The following is a 22,028-nucleotide window of genomic DNA, read 5'->3' as shown; positions in this document are numbered from 1 at the left end:
CTGGTTCTTTTTTTTCTTTTTTAAGAGATCGGTATCAAGGGAGTTCAGTGAATAGCCGGTAGCCTAGTTATGCCAGATTCATTTTCACATGGCTCATGAACCCTGAAAAGGGTAACACGTTTGCTGCATTTGCGTATTTCAATTAGCAGCTGAATTAATGCAGCAGCTGCAAGCGTCATCTTTATTTCCTTCTAAAACGATGAGTCAGACTTCGTCCACAGTTCTCTTTTCCCCGAACACAGCAGAACATGGGTGTGTGCACGCTGTCGAGACAAAAAGGAGCTGCCCCCCTAACCCTCTGTCCCCAGTTCTCAGCGGGAGGCTGGCGGGAGGAAGCGGGGTCTGCCCTGCTGCGGTTTGCCGTCTGCTCTTTGGAATCTTTGACGTTACAAAGCCTGCTTTTCTTCTCCCTTCCTGGCAAGGCCACCAGACACCTACCGTCTGGAACAGGAAGATACCCGGAGACCCGACACGTGGTGACTCTGGGGCTGGAGCGATGAGCGGTGCAACTGGAAGAGTGGGTTTCAGAAACGAAGCACGTCTCTGCAGAGCTCGGTGCCCGGAAGCTCTCGGCAGGGCTCACTGTGGCCGCCGGCCTCTGACAGAAGCCGAGCCGTCTGAAGCTGAGGTCACCGTGAGAAACCTGAGAAACGGGGGCGCGTGGCCCAGACCCTCGCTTGCTTCCTCAGCGACCAGAGGAAACGCCGGGAGAAGGATGGGTGGCCGTTTGACAGCCCCAGGGTGGAGGCTACCGGGATATTGTCCCCCGGCCCCGTCGGACTCCCCACGATTGCCGTGACCCCACACTGTCCAGTAAGACAAATGCGCCGAGCCGAGGTCGCCACACACACTCTACAACCTTACATCCCCAGAGCTCCTCCTGCCTAGGTCGGTGCACCCAGCAGACACGCATTCCCCGCTTCGGCCGGTGACCCAGGAGCCGGGCCCCAGGAACGCTCTTCTCAGGCAGGGAGGCCGGGAGCCAAGCAAAATCGGCTCACGTCCCCCGAGGCCCGCGGGAGGGTGGCGCCGCGTGGCCGCCACCCAGGTGCAAGCCCATTTTCCCAGGTACGTTTCCTCGACGCACATCCTACTCCGGCTTCTTCTCTGTCCTGTCTGCGTCTCGGCTCCTCTGCTGCTCACCCTGGAGAAGGTCTTCCCGCTGCCCTGTGCTCTGACACCTGCATCCTCTAGGCCCTTAGGGAAGCCAGTCTCCCTCCCAAGGACAGCCTTTCTGGGGGCTCCATGCCCCCCCCCCCAGGTCATGGTGGCTTCCAGGGGCCCCGCACATGGTCCTGCAGACTTGGCACAGTGGGCAGATGGGGCAGGGGCACGGACACTGCAGAAGAGCTGTCCGCAGTCCTTCTTCTGGAAGGACAGAGAGCTCCCGGGAGGAAATGGCTGCAGAGGAAGTAGACGGATTTCAGAAGGAGCAGCTCGGGTCCCTCTCCCTCCTGGAGATCCCCCTGCTCCTTAGGTGGGAAAGTCTGCACTGAAAATCTAAGACCCCAAAGGGTTCCCCAGAGTAATTGATTTTTCACGGTGTTTACTGGGAGAGTTTTGTTGTAAAACTCTGAAAGGCTCCAGGGAAGGACGCAACACTGGTGCAGAGCAAGGTGCACCTGCCGGGCCCTCAGGGTGAGGAAACTTCTGGCGATGCTCCTGGGGCGCGCTGAGGCGGCAGGTGCCGCTGGTCCCGCCCACATCGACTTCTCGCACCCTCCGCACAGGGCCGCGCCACTTAGAAGGACAAGCTGTCTCCACTGTCGACTTTGCACCTGTCACCTTTAGAGCACCTTCCTCTTAACCCACTCCAAATCCTACCAGTCATTTTTGGAAATATTTGAGAAAGAGTTACTCTAAAATAACGTACTTCTCGGGGCGCCTGGGTGGCTCAGTCAGTTGAGCATCCGACTTCGGCTCAGGTCATGATCTCGTGGTTTGTGGGTTCGAGCCCCATGTTGGGCTCTGTGCTGACAGCTCGGAGCCTGGAGCCTGCTTCGGATTCTGTGTCTCCCTCTCTCTCTCTGCCCCTCCCCTGCTCATGCTCTGTCTCTGTCTCTCAGTAATAAATAAACGTTAAAAAATAATTTTAAATAATATACTTCTCAAGTGCTTGTAAATGCTACCAGCACTGCTGGGCAAAATGACAGAAAAACAGGAACAGAGAGAAAACATCCCAAACAAAGAAGAAATTCCACTGTTTCCAAGTATGCTCTCTGCTTACACAGTCTTTTGTGACTCTCTCGTGTGCATGTGATACAGAACCCGGATCAGTAGGTTGTCATCCACCGTCCCCCCCCCGCCCCCCACCTGCCATCGTCTGATACACATACTGAAAATTTCAACCACTGGCCTAAAGTGTGAAAAAAATTAAGGACGTTCTTTTTATCAAAGCACAAGTGAACTAAGTTATCAGTGAAGGGCAACCAATCCTTTCAGTCAGGACCCTCCATGGGGGACTCACGTACCCACTCTGTTTCGGTGAGGTCAAGCTGCTGGTCCGAGAACAAAGCAGCGGTTCCCAAGGTAAAGACGCCTGGACGCGGGCAGGGGGCAGTGGGAAGGGGCTGCCTGTGGAAGAGGCCACTCTCGGGCCGGGACTGGCCACCCCTGCCCAGCCGCCCAGGCTCCAGGGTCCAGATCATTCTCCAGTGTCAGGGCAAGAAGTTCCTACAGGTTTGTCGAAAAATGACCTCAGAGGACATGTGCCTCTAACGGGGACAATGCTTGTACGACCAAATCTCCGCGCGCCTGCCTGTGCCACTGAGTGCCACCTGCTCTCAGGCCCGGGCCCGGGCAGGGGCACACGTCTCCACCACGCCTCCGCCACGTGCCCCGAGAACACTCGAGCACACAGCTACCTGGTCTGTTGATGAAGTCACAGTGGCCTAAGCCCGCGATGTCTATTCTCTTCACGAACAGCACCATGCTGGTCAGGTTCGCCTCCTGCATCTCGGCTGGCTTGAGCGGCCGCATGTCTTTGGAGGCGAACTCCTCAGAGTACAGACGGAAGAGTTTTCCTGGAAGAAACCAAGGGACATGGTTACGATGGCTCCCGGTCGCCTGCCTCCGGGGATTTGCAGCCGTGTTCGTGGCCGTGGTGCTACCTGGAGAAGACGAACCGACAATCTGCTTGCGAATCTCCGCTTGGCTTTGGCTGATGGGCTGCGTGACGAGTGAGTTCGCTCTGATTCTAGGGTTGTACACCTGTGAACGGAAAGACAGCATCTTTTTAGTATCACATCGCTCAAGATTTCGCAGGCTCACCGGACCGGAGGGGACTGCGTGGCCCAGGGCGCTTTGCAAAATGCCCAACTACAGACTCATTTTCTCGGGATGACATTTGTTATTGTTTCGCTTGCCGTGAGAGAGAAACGGCTAGTGGCTTGATAAATGGATTTAGAGACTGTCTGCTTTCAGTGTAGGTTCAATAAACACAGGGCCTCCGCACCATGTCCCGAAATACTGGTGGTGTCGCTTCTCAAAGCACGACCCTGTGAACGATGACGGATCGTCACACGCCACACAGAGGAAAGGATGATCACCCGCCAGTCCGCCAGTGCTGTGTCTCTTCAAGGTTCCATTCAAGTTGTGATCTCAGCGGTCTGACCTTGACAACATATGCTGAGCCCTCTCAGTGCTAGGGGCTCAGACAAAAACGGCATATGGCACCAAGCGGGATTTTTCCTACGGGTGGTTTGAGGGGGAAAGTGACAGCCCTGGGTTCTCTGAACGGTGGACGAATTCAGTAAGAGCCCAAACCGGTTCCCAGGGAGACTTCAGAACGGCTGGAATTGCTCTGTCACAGTAACATACTGTGGGGACCCAGTTTCCTAAAGGGGTAAAAGCTACGTAAACCTCTAATGATGCCAAATGGATCAATACCCTGGTACATTTCTTTTCAAGTTCTTAAATGCTATGATTCCTTAAGTTCTAGTGTCTTTGAGAGTTTGAGATAGCCTACTTCCATTTTCCTAATTTTTTTTTACTTACAGGTAGTTATAAAAGTATTTTTAAAAATTTAGGATAGGATTTCATCCTGTCAACATTAAACCCAAAATCTGATAAAATTAAAGCCAGTGTACTCGAAACTAAATTCTGGTAAATCACCAAGATGCTAATTACTTTGAGAAAGGGGGTCCCCCCAAGACACTCAGATGATGTACGTAGGAAAAGACTGGTTCAGGAGTCAGATCCTTTGCCTTGCTAGCACCTTAGCTGAAGAAAAACCACTGACAAGAGGAGCCATCACCTTTCTGCTTTAGTAGCTGTGTCTTTTCTCAAAATGTTTTCCTCTGGCACCTCAATTAGCGTGGGGATTACCGACAAGCTAACGAAAGGCAGTAGTGGGTAGGCAAGACTGGTCACCGGCCACGATAATCCTCCTGTGTGTGCGCATGGGCAACTCAGAGACTCATCAGATCGCAGAGTTCATCCTCACTTCCTGCTCGATACGATGGCAGGAACCCAAGAAATGGATTCTCGATGCTCATCAGCAGGCTATTTACGCACGTGACAAGAATTTACCTTTCTCCTTTCCACACCCACGTCGATGACAAATTTGACTGTGTTACTCCAGATCAAAGACTCTCCAGAGCTAGTGGTTAGCACCACTCTCCTCTGATAAACTTGGCATCTTTTTTCTGTTTCCTCATTTGGCTTGAACAACGCACATTTCTCTTCTGGGTACAGAGGAACCACCACCAGCTCCCCTAGATCTGGGTTCAAGTTAGATCCTTCTTGACAGACAATTTCATAGGCCTTTTCAATATCCTAAAGTAAAAAAAATAACATCATCCATGAGAATAAAATATGTTACAACTTCATCACTTTAAAAAAAGATGTCTAAGTTAAATAAAACTATAGGCAAAAGGTACATAATGTATGCAGGGAAAGAAATACCTGTGTTGTTGTCTCTGTGAATCATTACATGAAAAGAAGACCCGACTAGATGAGTACATTTCTTTGGGGAAGTTAAATGTAACTTATAAACAATTTCATTGCTTTTCGTCCAAAATGGTCTTCCTCTTGGGAAATGTACTGCCCGTGCCTTTTTATGCATTTATCTTATTTTTCTAGATTGATGCAATTTCTCATATCCATTAACAATGACAGGTAAACAGAAGCTATCCTCATATTGATGGTGACGCATGGTGCTTTAATGGTGGAAGAACTAAGAATTCTAAAACAATCTCTGGGTCTGTAATAAAAGCATATACACACCCATTCTGTAACCAGGGTCTCTGGGTCACTCGGACCCATTAGCCTTTAAGATAGTGTAAATGGAATGAAGTCGGCAGAAGACAGTCACTGCTGATTTACACACTGTGGCATGATTCAAGCATGCAGAAATATCCTTTTAAATTGTTTCACTGACAAATGTATTGGGGGAAGAAAAAGTAAGTTATTGCCCCTAAAACTACGCATAAGTAAGGGGGCAAAATGCTCCAAAGGCAAGGCATTTTAGATACTATTTTTCTTTCTTTTTTTTTTTTTTTTTAACATTTATTCATTTTTGAGAGTGAGAGAGACAGAGTATGAGCAGGGGAGGGGCAGAGAGAGAGACACAGAATCCAAAACAGACTCCAGGCTTTGAGCTGTCTGCACAGAACCCGACGCGGGGCTCAAACTCACGGAGTGCAAGATCGTGACCTGAGCCGAAGTCAGATGCTCAACCGACTGAGCCACCCAGGCGCCCCTAGATAGTATTTTTCCATTTCTCAAATACAACTAGATTTTTAGGACCTCAAATAAAAGAGGTGTCATTTAATGTAACTCTTAAACCTTTGGAATTTACATTTCTGAAGTTTCTACTTTCTTCAGGGCCCAGCTAACAAACTACCGAATGGAAGAAGTCTCATTTCGTTCATCAGATTGCACTAAAAATCTACATGAAAAAGATGACTTCTCGTGACCACTAAGAGTTTTGAAGACCTAAGACCTATTCCATTTTCCAGTGTCCAGCTCGTTCTCCTTCCTTCCCTTCATCTGTAGAAGAGGGTTGAGTTGACTCAGGGTTTTGTAGGGGACACATCTGCCTAGAAAGATGGCATCACAGGTCTCTAAGGCCTGGGGAGAGCTGTTTGAAAGTGACTCCCGGGCCTCCAGGAGGCCCCAGGAAGCAGGGCAGAGGCTTCCACGGAAGCAGCTGTCAGGGACACCCTCCCGTGTAGACCCCCCTGTTCCGCACAGAGGTGGCGTCCTTGGGGCAGATTTCTACCAAGCCAAGAGAGTACCTGCTGATCATAATAAATGAAAACTTGCCAGTTGGAACACTCAGAACAAAACGATTTCTCCGTATTTCTAATTCTGATCACATCACCATTCCACGTGCGGACAGCCTATTAGAAATCACCAGGAGGAGGACAGAGATGTGAGCTGTGTCTCCTGCCCCTGGCTGCTGCTCGGCCCCCCAGGACAGGCCCCATTCCATCCCTCCCAGAGGAATCCCGCCCCTGAACAGGCTGCCACAGGCGTTCCTGGAGCCGGAAAAGGAGGCTGATTCCAGCAGTATCTTTCTCTTTTTGCTTGCGGGCAATTATTTTTCAAAATAAACCTTCCAACTGCACTCAAACATTTCTTATTCTCTTCGGATACTCTTTAAAAAGTGATTTGGGCCACTCAGTTTTTATTTGCTTCCCATTGCTAAAGCTTTGTGGTTGTAGGTGGGTTCTAAGGTTGAGTTTTGTTCTGAATGGAGAACGAAAAAAAGAAGAAAAGAACTCTTCAAAAGGAAAAAAAAAGCAGAGCAAAATAGACACTGACAGTGTGCACAGTGTAGGCGCTTCAGGCTCAGCTAACAAAGGATTTGAGGCCATAACCTTCAGAATTTGAAGGAAAAAGACAGCTTAAAATACTGTTCACTTTTTTTTTTAATTTTTATTTTTGAGAGAGAGAGAGAGACAGAGTGCAAGCAGGGGAGGGACAGAGAGACACAGAATCCGAAGCAGGCTCCAGGCTCCGAGCTGTCAGCACAGAGCCCAAAGTGGGGTTCGAACCCACGAACCGCGAGATCATGACCTGAGCTGAAGTCGGACGCTCCACCGACTGAGCCACCCAGCGCCCCAAAATACTCTTTATTCATTTCCTTCTTACTCAATGTGTCTGTGCACTTACCCATGTGGGGCCTTCCTGAGTCACCTGCAAAGCCACGGAAAGCAAGGTGACACATGCAGGGAGATCCCCGGCCCCAAGACGAAAAGGCCCACAGCGACGCAAATACGCAGGGCATTTCCCAGAAAACCTTCCAGGCGACAATGCCGTCCTGTTTAAAGCAGCACAGCAATCTGGCTGCTGGCACCATGAATCCCAACTTCATTTTCTACTTCACGTATTTCACTTTTTTTTTTTTTCAGGTTAAAAGTTAAAAGGATAAGGAACTATAAACACTGAGGGCTCAAAGTCTCAATTGAGTGTCAAAACACAGGACAGCCTGTGACGATGGGGATTAATTCACAGCAGGCTGAGGTGCTGAGCAAGTGGTTACAGACAACGGGAGGTACCCAATGCTCACCAACCCAAAATGTGTGAGGGCATTTCTACAATTTCCACTGTATCTCTTAAGGGGCGCCTGGGGGGCTCAGTCGGTGGAGCGTCCAACTTCAGTTAAGTGTCAGTTAAGTGTCCAACTTCGGCTCAGGTCATGATCTCACAGTTCGTGGGTTCGAGCCCCACATCAGGCTCTGTGCTGACAGCTCGGAGCCTGGAGCCTGTTTCGGATTCTGTGTCTCCCTCTCTCTCTGACCCTCCCCCGTTCATGCTCTGTCTCTGTCTCAAAAATAAACATTAAAAAAAATTAAAAACAAAATAAAACAAACTAAAAATAAAACAAAATAAAAACAAAATAAAATAAAATAAAATAAAATAAAATAAAATAAAATAAAATAAAATGTATCTCTTAAAGGGCACCTGGAGGGCTCAGTTGGTTAAGTGTCTGATTCTTGATTTTGGCTCAGGTCATGATCTCACAGTTTGTAGGATCGAGCCCTGTGTGGGGCACTGTGCTGACAGCACAGAGCCTGCTTGGGATTCTCTCTCTGTCTCTCTCTCTCTCTCTCTCTCTCTCTCTCTCCCTCTCTCTCTGCCCCTCCCCTGCTTGCACTTTCTTTCAAAATAAACATTCAAAGATTTTTAAAATAAAAAAAATGTATCTCTTAAAAAATGACAGTGCATTTCTGTTAATGTACTGAACTGCTTGGATTTGCTTTCACGGGACATTTAACTGCTGTGGCAGGTTTTAACGTTTTATATGGAAATCAAGAAAGTTTCAAATAGTATGGGGGGTGGGGGTGTGACCAACAGCAGCTAACATGGATTTCAGAGCAAGACACATTTGTCGAAGAGAGAAATTGCGAGACCACAGGAGAGGGAGAGGCGTACCTTAATGGTAATCCTGGCAGACGTGGTAAAGAAGAAAAGGGAAAAGTCCGGCAGGGGACTGAACTGCGTCCAGCCTGTTAGGTGGGATACGGGGACAAGCGAGCCCAATGCCAGCTGTGGAAGGCGGAGCTGGACTGGGAGAGAAAGCTGGTCCCGGCAGAGGTTTGCTGAAGCCAGCGGGACGCTGGTGACCCAGACCTGCCGTGAGTCGGTGCACCAAGAGGAGCCTGGCTCACGGGTTCCAGGCTGGCCCCAGGTCAGACCCGCGGCACCTGCCCACCATCGTGGCCTCGCTCCCAGAGGCTCGGAACCGTAAGATCTGCACGCGACAAGTTTGTTTTCCAAAAATCCATTTTGGAATTTTTGTCTACTTTGACTTGAAAGATGACTAATTCTATCAGCCTTAATTATCCTTTCTCCCTCCCGCCCAGAAACTCATGTCTTCTTTTTCACCTGGTGACTGACCATTCATTCTGCCAATCTTCCCTTCCTCAGGCTTCACCCGGTTACACTGAGAACCTGTAATCGTCCTCATGGATCCTTCCCCTGGCCGCCTGTTCATCTTACCACTTTCCTCAGGACTTTCTTGAATCATGCAGGCTTAGGAAATGATCACAGAATAAATCGCTATAATAGGGAGAAGACCTCCTATTGAAGAAACTGTATAGTCCATACATGAAAAATCACTAAATCTACGGTAGTTATATATTTGAGATTCTGAATTACTTTCTTTATGGAAGCAGGTAAAATCTACGTTGTGAGAAGGCTGTCTGAAGTCCCCGAAGCTGGGAGGGCCCGTCGTCCTTTATGCTTTGAACATCAAGCCGCATAAATACTTTACAAGTATTTTTGAAAGAGGTGAGTACTTAAGGCTCTGAGGGAGAGCTGAGACACTTGTCTTTGCTCAGCTGGTGCCTCGGCCAACATCAAACAATCTCCCTTTCCCTTTGTGGTTTCTGCTTAATCACTGGAATCACTACGTATTTGGGTCATGGTCTGCTAAAAAGTAGCACTTTTACTGAGTAAGATGATGAGCAGGAAAAAAAGACCAGGAAATTAGTCCCTAAGAAGAAAGAGATAATCCTTGAGATTCTGGGGGCTTCTAGATTCAGCCAACAGAATACTACAGGGGAAGTAGGGTCGGGCATAGCCACAAATAAAAACAAAACCCAAATCCACTGCAAGCCTGATGGCACCTTGACCACATAAAAGCAGTAGCAAAGACTCAGTTACACATTTCTTTCTTTTTCTTTTTCTTTTTTTTTTTTTTTTTTATGGTTTATTTATTTGGGGCACCTGGGTGGCACAGTCGGTTAAGCGTCCGACTTCAGCTCAGGTCATGAGTTTGCAGTCTGTGAGTTTGAGCCCCTCATCAGGCTCTGGGCCGACAGCTCAGAGCCTGGAGCCTGCTTCCGATTCTGTGTCTCCCTCTCTCTCTCTGCTCCTCCCCTGCTCAAGCTCTGTCTCTTTCTCAAAAATAAATAAACATTAAAAAAAATTTTTTTTAAGTAATAAAGTTTATTTGAGAGAGAGGCAGCATGAGTAGGCGAGGGGCAGAGAGAGAAGGAGAGAGAGAGAATCCCAAGCAGCGCAGAGCCCCACGTGGGAGTCGAACTCAAAAAACCGTGAGATCATAACTTGATCCAAAACGAAGAGTTGGATGCTTCACGGACTGAGCCACGCAGGCGCCCCTCGGTCATACATTTCTAATTACTCTTTTGAAACCACATTTTCCCGAATCCATGTGAGATCTTTGTCATCCTTTTTTAAAAGGACCCCAGTGCAGGGAGAGGGTCCTCTGGGTGGGCTAGACATTATACTTTCCCGCTAACACTGCGGTGACGACTGGAGGGACATCTGTGGGATGGGTAGAGGCCTCGTCTCCGGCACACGCCCCTGGTCACACGGGAGACAGTGAGAGCATGACGGGAGTCGGCGTGCATCTTCCCTCCCGAGACCATCTGGGGCAGACGGACACTCGGCCCGAGCCTGGTGTCAGCGGGTCAGCTCTGGGGACCACGGGCTGGAGACCCCCAAGCCGCCCCCCGGGCCCTCTGTCCTCACCGCCTGGGACTGCAGAAGCACTTCCGTGCTCTCCTTCCAGAACACGTTGTGTTTACCCTGCCTGCGTGTCTTCTCAAGTATTTAAAACAAGCAAGCGTTTCAACGGCGACTCAGCAAACTGAAACCCGTACGTTAATTATTAACAGCCTCGCCACAGGGTCAACAGGCTCCCCACTACGTAACCCAGCTCCGCCCTTAGGTCAGAATATTACTTACTTGTTCACAGGCCAGAAAGACCACAATGTCTCCCTTCTCACCAGACTGGTGAATTTCAAAGATAAGGCGTAAAATGGACTCAAAAGACTCCTTCTGGGCCCCGCTCAGGTACACAACCTCCACGGGGTGCTGCTTCTTCACTTCTATGAGAGGCACGTTTCCGTAGTAAGAAATGAGCTTGCTGATCAGGTGAGGGGAGGAGTTAATTATAAGCTTCAGCTCGGGTCTCGCCATTAAAACGTCCTTAAGAAGGCCAAGTAACACATCCGTGGCAATGCTTCTTTCGTGGACGTCGTCTAAGATGATGACCCCGTAGCTACCCAGAAACGGACTGGACATCATCTCCCTCTGCAACATGCCATCGGTGCAGTACCTACAAAGAAGAGGCGGTCAAGTTAGCGGCTCTTGGGAGACACCAGACGACGACTCCTGCCGCCACCACAAACGCCTTTGCCGTCCCCTAACTCACTCAGGAGTTAGTGTGATAGAATCACAAGTTACTACTGACTCTCGTCCAAAAGCAAGTTATTTAAATCTATGCCTCTCCCGTCATGTCAGACGAATTATCCCCTTCTCAGCAAACTCCCTCCTCTAAGCACCGATCTTCTAGGAAGAAATGTTCCCCGCCAGGAGGAGGCAGTGTGTGGGTTTTGTACATAACATCGAGGCTTAAATAAAAAGGGGAAGATGGGGATTTATTTAAAACTCCACTAGACTCAGCAAAGCCTGGCCTTCCAGATTATATAATGCTAAAGGAACACTAAGGCTCAATCCTAAAGCTATAAGGACCTTCGATTTTCCCTACAGCACAGAGATCTACTTCCTACCTTGTGTTCATAAGATCGCATATACAGTGCTTAAAAAAGCACTGTTCTGATGACTATGTAAAAATATATATATATATATATTTGGACACTGTTAAAGTTTCATCAAATGCAGTTTATAATTTAAATTCCTAATACAAAACTCCTGAAGGCTAAAAATGAAATCTAGAAAAGTTTTATTAGTTTCTGAAATGAAATATATTGAATTTGACCTTGAATGAAAATCTGAGTAATTCTTTTAACACCTGTGTTCTAGAGGGTCCATATTTGAAATTTATGTGTCATTCTACAGAACATCTTCATACATAGTTCAGAAAGACTATTCTAGGTATATAATATTTAGGTACATCTACGGTTTCAAAAAGGGCCACCAAAAAAGCCTAAAGAAGAACTAAATTGTTACATATAACGTGGGGGAGGGGGGAAGACAGTGGTAGGCATAAAGATTGTATTTACTAAGTGTCTATTACCTACCTAAAAGATTAGATACTAAGGGGTTACAAACAAGTGGAAAAGACCATACCAAATACAGGACCTTCCTTGCCTTCCATAATCGGTAGTTAACCTTAAACCCTCTCATTCAAATAGCCATTCACTCTGAGCTTATTAAAAATTATGGCTAGAATTAGATGTCCAAGGAAATGAATCTGGTTCCAATTTACCTTTGTAATGAGAAAGTCGCGAACACGGACAAGGGGCTTACGCGTGTCGGTCACACGCGTGAGCTCGTCTTGCCCCCGCAGCCCCCCTGTGAACAGGGAGAGCGGGCACCCCATCTCACGGACGGGGAAGCTTAAGCACAGAGAGGTTCGGTGGCTTGTGCGGGGCTCAGGTGAGCAAGTGGCAGAGACACGCATTTGACAGCCACGTCGCCTCCTTTTCAGAGCACGGAAAACCGAGGGGGAAAATGGGGGATTGCTTTCTTTGATCAGAGGGGGCTGTGCACTAGCTGTGGCCTCTTTGCTGCCACTCCCACTCTGTTAGCCACAAATCAGAGTATCTGCTGACACCGCACCGGCTGGGGGCTGGGGGCCGGGGGAGGGGGCGGTTGTCAGGGTGGGAAAGAAAGAGCGGTCTCCCAGCAACAAGAAAAACTGCCAAGTGAGGATAAAGAGGCAATGTGAGGGCCGGGCCCCCCAGCAAAGGCAGCAAAAGGGGGCCAAAGCGGGACCCCAACTCCCATCCACCTCCGGGATATACCTGCAGTTCAGCCCCCTGCAGCCGAGAGCTACTTTCCAGAAAGAATGCTACATGCACGTAAGAACGAAACAAATGTCAACATAAATTGTAGTTCTTCGTGCGGCCGCCAGGATTGAATGCTTGGGGGGCGGGGGCTCTGCCATAAAATAATCCCCTAGAAGCTACGTCCCAACACATAATAGACGTTTAAACGGGAGATGGGTCTTCCACCTGCTCTGACAACATTGTTCGATTTCTCCAAAATTATTTATCTCCATGGCTTTCTAAAAAAAAAAAAAAAAAAAAAAAAAAAAACTTAATTAAATTTACACTTGATCCATAAAAGATAAAAATACTGTAATACTTCATTTTGGAAGTAACTGTAACCGAGAGTCCCTGCCAAAACGTTTCCAGAGTCCAGATGGCATTAAAGATATAAAAATACATACATTAACTTTAGAATATAGTCAGAGCTGTCCTTTAATTACTACCGCGAGCATGTGAAAGGCCACTTCAAAATGTGAAGGGTAAAGAATCAATCTGTCAAGGTCAGGGACCCTTTACTCTTTCGGGGACGTAGGTCCTGCCCTGTCTGCCACCGGCAGGGAGGTTTTTACCTATTTCATCTGTATCGTTTACAGACCATTTGCATCATAGAGTTTATGCCTAGGTACTAATTTGAGGCCCTGGCTATCAAAGCAGAAGGTGACCAGCCTATCTTCGAGAAGTTCAAGTCATAGCGCTGTTGACGGAAAGATCCCCCCTGGTTTAACACTAGCCTGACGCCCTGCGTCCTCTGTTTTTGAAGATAAACACTTGAGGGGAAACGGCTCAGTAGCACGCAAATGAGTCACACGGGCTTTCTGAACGGGAGAAGTCCCCAGACTCTTCCACTGGAGGATCAGGGCCCTCTGGCTGGCTCGGGGAGGGCACGGCTCCTTCCTTCCACTGGCAAACTTGCTGACGTGAGATGCTGGGGAGTCCGAGGAGGAGCACGCCGGGACGGCTGTCCCATACCACGGCACGGCACGGCACGGCACGGCGCACCGCGTGTACCCCCTCCCTGCTGGGGCAGATCTTCCCCCACCGTGGGCCCCACAAAGGAGTTACAGGTGTGCAGATACACTGTTCCCAGCACACTGGTCTCCCGGCCCTCGGAGCGTCCAGGCTGCGCCTGGCTGGGACGAAGCCCACGGGATGGCCAAGCAGCCTTGACCATGTCCTTGAGGTGCTGCTAACTACTTTCCACGTGGGCTGTGATGCAAAACTCCTTGAGCAACACGGCCTCAGGGGAGGGCTCTCCCCCCACTTATCCTTTCTCTTGTCCCTTTTCCTCTGTGTGCCAAGCCCTTGGAGCCCCCGGGGCAGAGGGTATCTCCCGATAAGTAGAGATAAGAAGAGGTCCCCCTCCCGCAACTTGTGGTGGCTGCTGAGAAGACTCTCTGGAACCGGGGAGGCTCCGACAAGTGCGGCCCGGAGAACGCCGGTCGAACCTGCCACGAGGAAGGCTGGAATCGAGGAGAGTCCGGCAAGCACCGAGCTTTCTAACTGACACTCCAGGAGCGGGAGGGAAGCCTTCCTGGAGGAGGTGACCCTTCGCGGCTGGAGGGAATCCGCCCCGCCCGGAAGAGGCGTGGGCATGCCAAGCGCAGGGCACACAGAGAACCACACGGACTATGTCAACCCACGTAACTGGTACCGACCCGCCCCGGGGAGGAGCTCGAGAAGCATACGCCGGATGGTCTCTGGGTCCAAACGAACAAGGTCGTGGCCGTCTCCCGCGGGTTACGGGGCGACGTGGGAGGAGTGGAGGCGGGGGCACAGCAGAGCAACCCCCCACCCCCCACCCCGACACCGACCTCAGGATGGTCTCGCTGGCGCAGCAGTTTTCAAAGGGGATCACGTAGCCGACTTCGTGCCCGATGTTAACGTCCATCTCGTCTGCCACCCGCAGGGCGAGCTGCACGGCGCTCTGGGGGCGGACCTGCGTGCACACCACGCCCCCGTGCTGGTAGCGCACGGACAGGCAGTACTCGGCGCACCACTGGGGAACCTTCAGCGGGGAAAGAGGACACGGGATCAGCCTCCTCCGGGAAGGAACTCGCGCTCTGCTCCGCCAGGGAAACCGCGGGTCGTGCGGCGGGGCTGCAACGCACCCGGGTTAGGGACACTGAGGCACAGGGTGATTCCTGGAAAATCACTGAATAAAGTTAGGACCAAACACGAGGTTGCAGGGGCTGTGAGAGTCTGACCACTTCCAGATGGGGGGGAGACGAAAAAAAAAAAAAAAAACAGATAAAAATAAAAGGCAAAGTTAAAAACAAACAAACACATTTTCAACCTCAGCTATGTTTCTGAAAAGATTAATTTTTCTTCCAGTTGCAAGAAAGCTCCATGAGACCTATGGCTTCTGGTATCGACTACTGTGTCTTAAACAATGGAATTATTAAATAGCACCGCTGTGACTCCAAATTAAAGCATTTACATTTAAACCTAAATGGCCGTAACAAAATAACCAAATAAGCCTCAACATATCCCTGGTAAGAGAAGCTAAGGTACACTAGCATTTATCATATGCAATGTAAAATGAGCCCGGGGAGCTAGTCAACCACTCCATCCAGGTTTGGAAAGAGTCGATTCCGACGCTGCTGCTGAGTCATTTACACTAAAAATCCATTTACTGTATCAAGTTCATTTGTGCGAGAAGTAGTATACTAGAAAGTACCTGTTTCGGGGTGCCTGGGTGGCTCAGTCAGTTGAGCGTCCGACTTCGGCTCAGCTCATGATCTCGCAGTCTGTGAGTTCCAGCCCCACGTCGGGCTCTGTGCTGACAGCTCAGAACCTGGAACCTGCTTCGGATTCTTCTCTCTCTCTCTCTCTCTGCCCCTCCCCCGCTCATGCTCTGTCTCTCTCTCTCTCTCTCTCCGTCAAAAATAATAAACATTAAAAAAAAATTTTATAAAAAAGAAAGTACCTGTTTCATCTGTACGCTATAACCTGAGGTGCTATCAATAAATAATACTTTGTTACATGTTTTTTTCTTCTTTTTAATGTTTATCTCTTTGAGAGCAAGGGAGCACCAGCTGGGGGAAGGGCGGAGAGAGAATCCCAGGCAGATTCCCCACTGTCAGCACAGAAATAACACAGGGCTCAAAACTTCTGAACCATGAGATCATGACCAGGGCTGAAAATCAAGAGTTGGATGTTTCACCGACTGAGCCACCCAGGTGCCCCGTGACATGTGTTTTTAAAACAGATCATTCTAAGAGTGTTTTTAATTTTTTTTTTTTTTAACATTTATTTAGTTTTGAGACAGAGAGAGAGAGAGCATGAGCAGGGGAGGGGCAGAGAGAGGGAGACACAGAATCTGAAACAGGCTCCAGGCTCTGAGCGGTCAGCACAGAGCCCAAACGCAGGGCTCGAACTCACGGACCGTGAGATCATGACCCGAGCCGAAGTTGGACGCTCAACTGACTGTCACCCAGACGCCACTCTGAGAGTGCTTTTAAATAGATCTAAGATCTTTAGAGGTTTTCACATGTTTAATTATTTTGAGGTTTGCTATTTACTAGACCCGTCATAGAACTCTTAGATTGTAATCCTCACTGTAATTTGACACTCAGCCAGAAATCATCAGTAACTCCAAAATGAGCCACTGCTGTGCACTGCAAATCCCTAACCGTCAACACTGCAAGTGTACTTCCCCCATTTAAGATAGGGGTCAGCCTTGTTAACAGGTCGAAAACTAATCAGTAATTAATGGGTTCAGTGCCCGCTCTGTCCTATGGAAGATGAATGTGTAAGGTACCAGCCTCAGGAAATCTAGAATCAAGGCACACGAGGAAACAACAAGGCACTACAGGGGCCAGAGGCCAGCATTCCAGGTCTGGTTTGCTACTAGCTTGTTCTGTTTTTGTTTTGTAACCTCTACAACCCAGCGTGGGGCTCAAACTCACGACCTCAAGATCGGGCATCGTGCACTCTTGCAACTGAGCCATCCAGGTGCCCCAGCTAGTTGGTTATTTGTAAATCACAATTTCTCTAAGCTTCAGTTTCCTCTCCATAAAATGGGTTGCACAGAGGAATTAGCCTTCAAGTCTAAGCTCCTGGGACGTTTTCTCCACAATGCTTACTGTGCCCGCGCCCCCCAGAGGCAGAAGACCCTCTAGGGTGCTACCCAAGACCACACACGGCTCACACGTCCTGCAGCTCCTGGGTTGTTCCCGGTGTCCACCCACCCCGCTGGACCATGAGCTAGCCCTGGGAGACCACAGGCTGTCTCTCTTGGTCACCAAATAATTGCAAGTCATTTTACTCAATAAATTTTTGATGAATAAACAAATTCCTTACACTTTCCAAAAATATTTTATTTTTATTTATTCAAAAAAAAATTTTTTTTTTTTTGAAATAGAAGGTGAGGGGGGCAGAGGCAGAGAGAGACAAGGAGAGAGAATCCCAAGCTGGCTCTGCGCTGTCATCACAGAGCCCGAGGTGGGGCTCCATCCCATGAACCGTGAGATCGTGACCTGAGCTGAAATCACGCGTCAGATGCTTAACCGACTGAGCCACCCAGGTGCCCCCGAAATATTTCAAAAGCCCACGGTTCTGTATACTCTACCTTGAACTGCTCACCATCCCAGGTCACCTAAGAGGGAATTCACATAAAATTTTCTGTCTCCCTCATTCCCCAGCAAATAGTTTTTAAATTCTTACCAAACCCTTACTTTTTAAAACCTCATTGCCTTCATGTCGGGATCCACTCTCCAGGTCGCTAGCTGAGACTCTACACAGCATTCTTGTGAAAACTGTATTAAAACCAGTTGTTTGAATTTTTGTCTCTCCACCAGACTGGAGAATCCTTAAGCTGGACATGTGTGGTTCATAATTTCCCCAATACTTAGCAGAGGACCTGACACATAACAGACATAATAAATATTTGGATGGATGGCTAGTTAAGGGTATCATCGTAATAGAAGGACGGGAAAAGTCCTGGACTCGGAACTCAGCATGGGAGAGAAGTGATAAAACCAAGGTACGTTAACTGCAAAGGAAGCTTGAGCAGTACTCACTAGCAGACGAAGAAACAAATATCTGGGGCAACTGGGGGGCTCAGTCGGTGAAGCGTCCGACTTCGGCTCAGGTCGCGATCTCACGGTTCGTGAGTTCGAGCCCCGCGGCGGGCTCTGTGCTGATAGCCTGGACTGCTTCGGATTCTGTGTCTCCCTCTCTCTCCGCCCCTCCCCTGCTCACGCTCTGTCTCTCCATAATGAATAAATGTTAAAAAATTAAAAAAAAAAAAAAAAAACAATAAAAAAGAGTGCAAGACTGACCACACACACACTGTGCTTAATGTAAGGACGTTTGCGGACACGGCCCAGTGACTAGATGAGCACAAGTCGTGGCTAATTGCAGGGAACCCCCCCCCCCAAACGTGGCTCTGACTGCGGACCACGCACAGCCCCCTCGGGAACAGCCACACGCAGGCAGCAGCAGTGAGTGACGGACACGCCAAGGGAAAGGAAACGGGGAATCATCTGGCCCGTTGTGTACAATTTCTCTGGTCCTACACACATTCTGGATCACTCCAAGCCAGCTAGGGCTCATCGACAGGTTTGGTGCCTTAGCAAATTGTGGACATTTCATGATTCCAAGGGACGCCAAGAAGACCGCTTCACAGGGCATGCCCGCCCGCCGCCCGCACCTACGATAAACCCCGTGCCGTTCTGCCCGGATTCTGATTCTTGGGAAGTGGCTTTGGCTTTGTCCTAATATACCTTAGCCTCTTACCAGCGAAGTATGCACCTGTTCGAGATTTCATTTCTCTCTTCCACTGTTTCTCTGTGGGAGAGAGTCCCCCTACCCCCCCTACCCCCCCCCCCCCAGTATTAAGAACGTATCTAAGTTGCAAGTGCCAGAACTCGGAGCACTTAAGTACCTGCACCCTTCCATCCATCATTTGGCTTTACTCCTTCCAGAGAGAAACACTGAGTTCTAGGCCACTGTGTGCCTTAAGTATCCTTTTAGAACTTGGCATAAGCTGTGCAACCTGGTGAACAAAATAGGAAACTGCCCCTCTGACACATGAATAGAAGAAAAGAAAATAAACCCATCTACAGATTGATCTGGGAGTGTGGGCAGTAGACAACACCCAATTTCATATATTTGGTCTAGAAACTCGCCCTACTGGAAATTATGACTGCAAATAGTTTCATTCTGAACTCACCGCACAACCGTTTCAAACTCCCTCAACCCAGGTTTTGAATGCCATTGCCCGGACTGCGTGACGTGCCACACGTGTGAAAGCCCGAGCCGGGAAGCACGTCTCCGTTCTGTCCCAGAGCCCGGCTGGGCCGCCTCTGGGCCGGGCGCGGTGGGCCATCAGTGCCGCAGTGCGCGGTGAGAACGTGCGTCCCCGGCTCTCGTCTCCTGCCTGCAAGGAGATCCCCGGGACGCTGGCCCGGGTGCGGCACGAGACTAGGCGAAAGGAGTCCTCTGAGTAACCAGATTCTAATCTACCTCAAGGCTCCATCAATGCAAGTTAGTAGCTGGACTTCTACGCTGTACAAAGTCACAAAGGGAAGAAAAGGCACTCTGTTCTCCAGGCAGCAGGCGCGGAGGCCGGTGGCTGGACCTGGGAGAGCCGGGACCCGGGGTCCTCGGGGGGCCCGATCCGGCAGGCCCAGGACAGCAGCGGCAGCGGCATCCGTGTGTGGGCCCACGGCTGCCACTGTGGCGAGAAGACAGCCACGTGAGTTACATCCGTGGAGCACTTGCTGTCCTTCCACCCGCTGGCAGAGATGGTCTCACCTCATCGAATGGACACATGCAGAAATGAAGGGAGCCAGACACGGCTCTACCCGTTAATATAGCCTAGTCCCGAAGGCCTCCGAGCCCTCAGGTCATGTCACTCACCTGTCAGCGACAGCCTGGTTCCCCTTCTGCTCCGTAGGACCACGGAAGGCGCAGCCAGAGCCATGGCTCCGATCGCTCACTCTTGTTCCGGTGCCAGAATCATAGGGACCCAGAGCTGAAAGGCACCTAGAGGACCTCCGATTCACCCCAAGGTATGCATCCCTACAGAAACATTCCCGCAAAGTGACCACCCCTGGGACACACTAGTGAGGAGTGGGTCCCCCGCTGAATTAAATGTCACACGTCCCTGGATACCATAATTTGTACGTATCTCGACGGTGAGTGAACACAGGTAGAATGTACCAGCAGAAAGTGGTGGACAAGTTTGCTCAGTTACTGGGGTGGAGATGTTCTATACCATAGAGTTTCTGAATTTAGGTTAAATCTCAGGTACATCACGCTTACTCCCCTCACTAACTCGTCCACTTCCTGGGAAATTTCAGGACAAAAGCCAGAAAGCGAGAAGCAAAGAGAAGAGACAGTTCTAAAAATATTTCGTTCTCTGTTGGGCTTTTTCATAAAGCTGCCCCCAGAAAAGGCAATAGGAAAAGGTCCTATAAATGTATGAAAGGTTGTCCTATTTTCCCTCGGGCAGTCACAAAACGCCAGCCGCACCGGAGAGAGATGGAATTTTTTGGACCCTGCAAAATGTCTGTGGTCCTTTTTACAAGGCTTGGGTCTAAAGACAAACTCTGGTTTGAAAGGCTGAAACTCTGAGGAACCAGAAAATCATCTCGGAAGCTAACAAAAATAACCGGGCTGTTTCCAGAACCGAGAAAACAACCAATGCTCCCGATACTTAATTTGGTTTAGAACAGGCCCACTTTCCCATCTATTTAGATTTCCCATGCTACGTAGATTTCTCTCACCCCAAGATACACACCGACTTCCCGATGAACAGAAAACAAGCATTATTTGTGAAAACGGTTGAGAAGTCGAAGACAGCACGAGAGACCATTGCTAGCTATCGACGTACCATATTCCACGGTGTAGGGTGACAAGTCTTGCCTTTAGCGGTCGCAAATTCTAAAAGAAAACTCAGCGGGTACATATTTGGTGTTTTCCTAACCAAAAGAGCGGGTTAAAGCAATTCTGAAACTACACGGAGCGTGCATTCCAGGACTGAACAAGTAACGATACCATGTATTGTGATCACACGGCAGGTTCCTCAAGGTTAGAGAAGGGAGTTATTCAGAGGCAGCAAGACGGGCCACAGCGAGCCCTGTGCTTTTGGAACTGGCATCAGAGGCACCAGCACGAATTCATGGTTTTGGAGACTCAGAGAGACAGAAATAAAGATGGAAATAGAGAGAAACGCAGAGAAATAGAGCTACAGACAGAGAAACAGTTACAGGGGGAGACGGGGAGGTGGCACACATACCCACACACCTGCCTCCTAGCTCTGTTACCTGACGGGGCCTGGAAGCAACGACGAGCTGATGGCAATGCCACTTGGTGCCCAGATCTTGGTTTCTAAGTATAGTTCTCCACCTAAAGGGACCAGGGCTCCCTGAGGAAAATGGCTGTTTCTTTTTTTTTTTTTAATGTTTATTTATTTTTGAGAGAGAGACAGAGCATGAGTGGGGGAGAGACAGAGAGAGAGGGAGACACAGAATCCGAAGCGGGCTCCGGGCTCCGAGCCGTCGGCACAGAGCCCGATGTGGGGCTCGAACTCGCGGACCGCGAGATCGTGACCTGAGCCGAAGTCGGACGCTCAACCGACGGAGCCACCCAGGCGCCCCGAAAATGGCTATTTCTAAGACTGAAACAGGGAACACACTAGATGGGCCTGTCACGTGTTACGGGGCCAGAGAGCAAAGAAACGCGCCAAGAATGACGGGGACTGTCAGAAGGACGCAGAAGTCATCCCACAGGCCACGTCGGGGACAATCCGCACAACAAAATAAATGGGCTCAGTACTGAATAAGGAAAGAATTTATGAGCCCACATTGAAACGAATAAATGAGCAAATAAACAACGAAGAGGAAGTTTAGCTTTACAGAAGAATTCCGAACGCTAAACGTAGAAGGAATGTCAGAATTAGAAAAGTCACCACTTTGGTTGGCACCTGGCACCAGTGTCCTACTGTCAAAGAGTGATCTGAGGATAGTAACACCAGCAGGTGCACGTGTGACGAGAAGCATACTTTACGTGGTCTCAAATTGCCTCCTGTATCTTTTACTTCCATTTTTTTAAATGTTTTTATTTATTTTTGAGACAGAGAGAGACAGAGCGTGAGCAGGGGAGGGGCAGAGAGAGAGGGAGACACAGAATCCGAAGCAGGCTCCAGGCTCCGAGCCGTCCGCACAGAGCCTGACGCGGGGCTCGAACCCATGGACTGTGAGATCATGACCTGAGCCGAAGTCGGCCGCTCAACCGACGGAGCCACCCAGGCGCCCCACTTTCATTTTTTTAAGTGAAACACTGACTTTTTAAAAATTCCATTGTGTA

The 22,028-nt window shown here is 49.4% G+C and overlaps 1 protein-coding gene across 4 annotated transcripts in view; it reads right to left on the bottom strand.

Annotated features, from left to right (window-relative positions):
- The window catches only part of DHX32 (DEAH-box helicase 32 (putative)), a 52,735-nt gene that overhangs the window by 11,984 nt on the left and 18,723 nt on the right, over positions 1 to 22,028 (bottom strand). For all 4 annotated transcript variants that reach the window (XM_030334767.1, XM_030334766.1, XM_030334768.1 and 1 more), the window contains 5 exons: positions 14,525 to 14,718; positions 10,663 to 11,035; positions 4,531 to 4,776; positions 3,111 to 3,210; positions 2,865 to 3,023 (listed from right to left, as the gene is read on the bottom strand). In XM_030334767.1, the coding sequence (XP_030190627.1) occupies positions 2,865 to 3,023; positions 3,111 to 3,210; positions 4,531 to 4,776; positions 10,663 to 11,035; positions 14,525 to 14,718 (1,072 nt within the window). The remainder of the gene's footprint in view (positions 1 to 2,864; positions 3,024 to 3,110; positions 3,211 to 4,530; positions 4,777 to 10,662; positions 11,036 to 14,524; positions 14,719 to 22,028) is intronic.

The sequence above is a fragment of the Lynx canadensis genome, chromosome D2, assembly GCF_007474595.2.
Source record: "Lynx canadensis isolate LIC74 chromosome D2, mLynCan4.pri.v2, whole genome shotgun sequence".
Taxonomy (NCBI): Eukaryota; Metazoa; Chordata; class Mammalia; order Carnivora; family Felidae; genus Lynx; species Lynx canadensis.
Note: the sequence above shows the minus strand (reverse complement) of the source record. Positions and strands in the feature narration are given on the sequence as shown.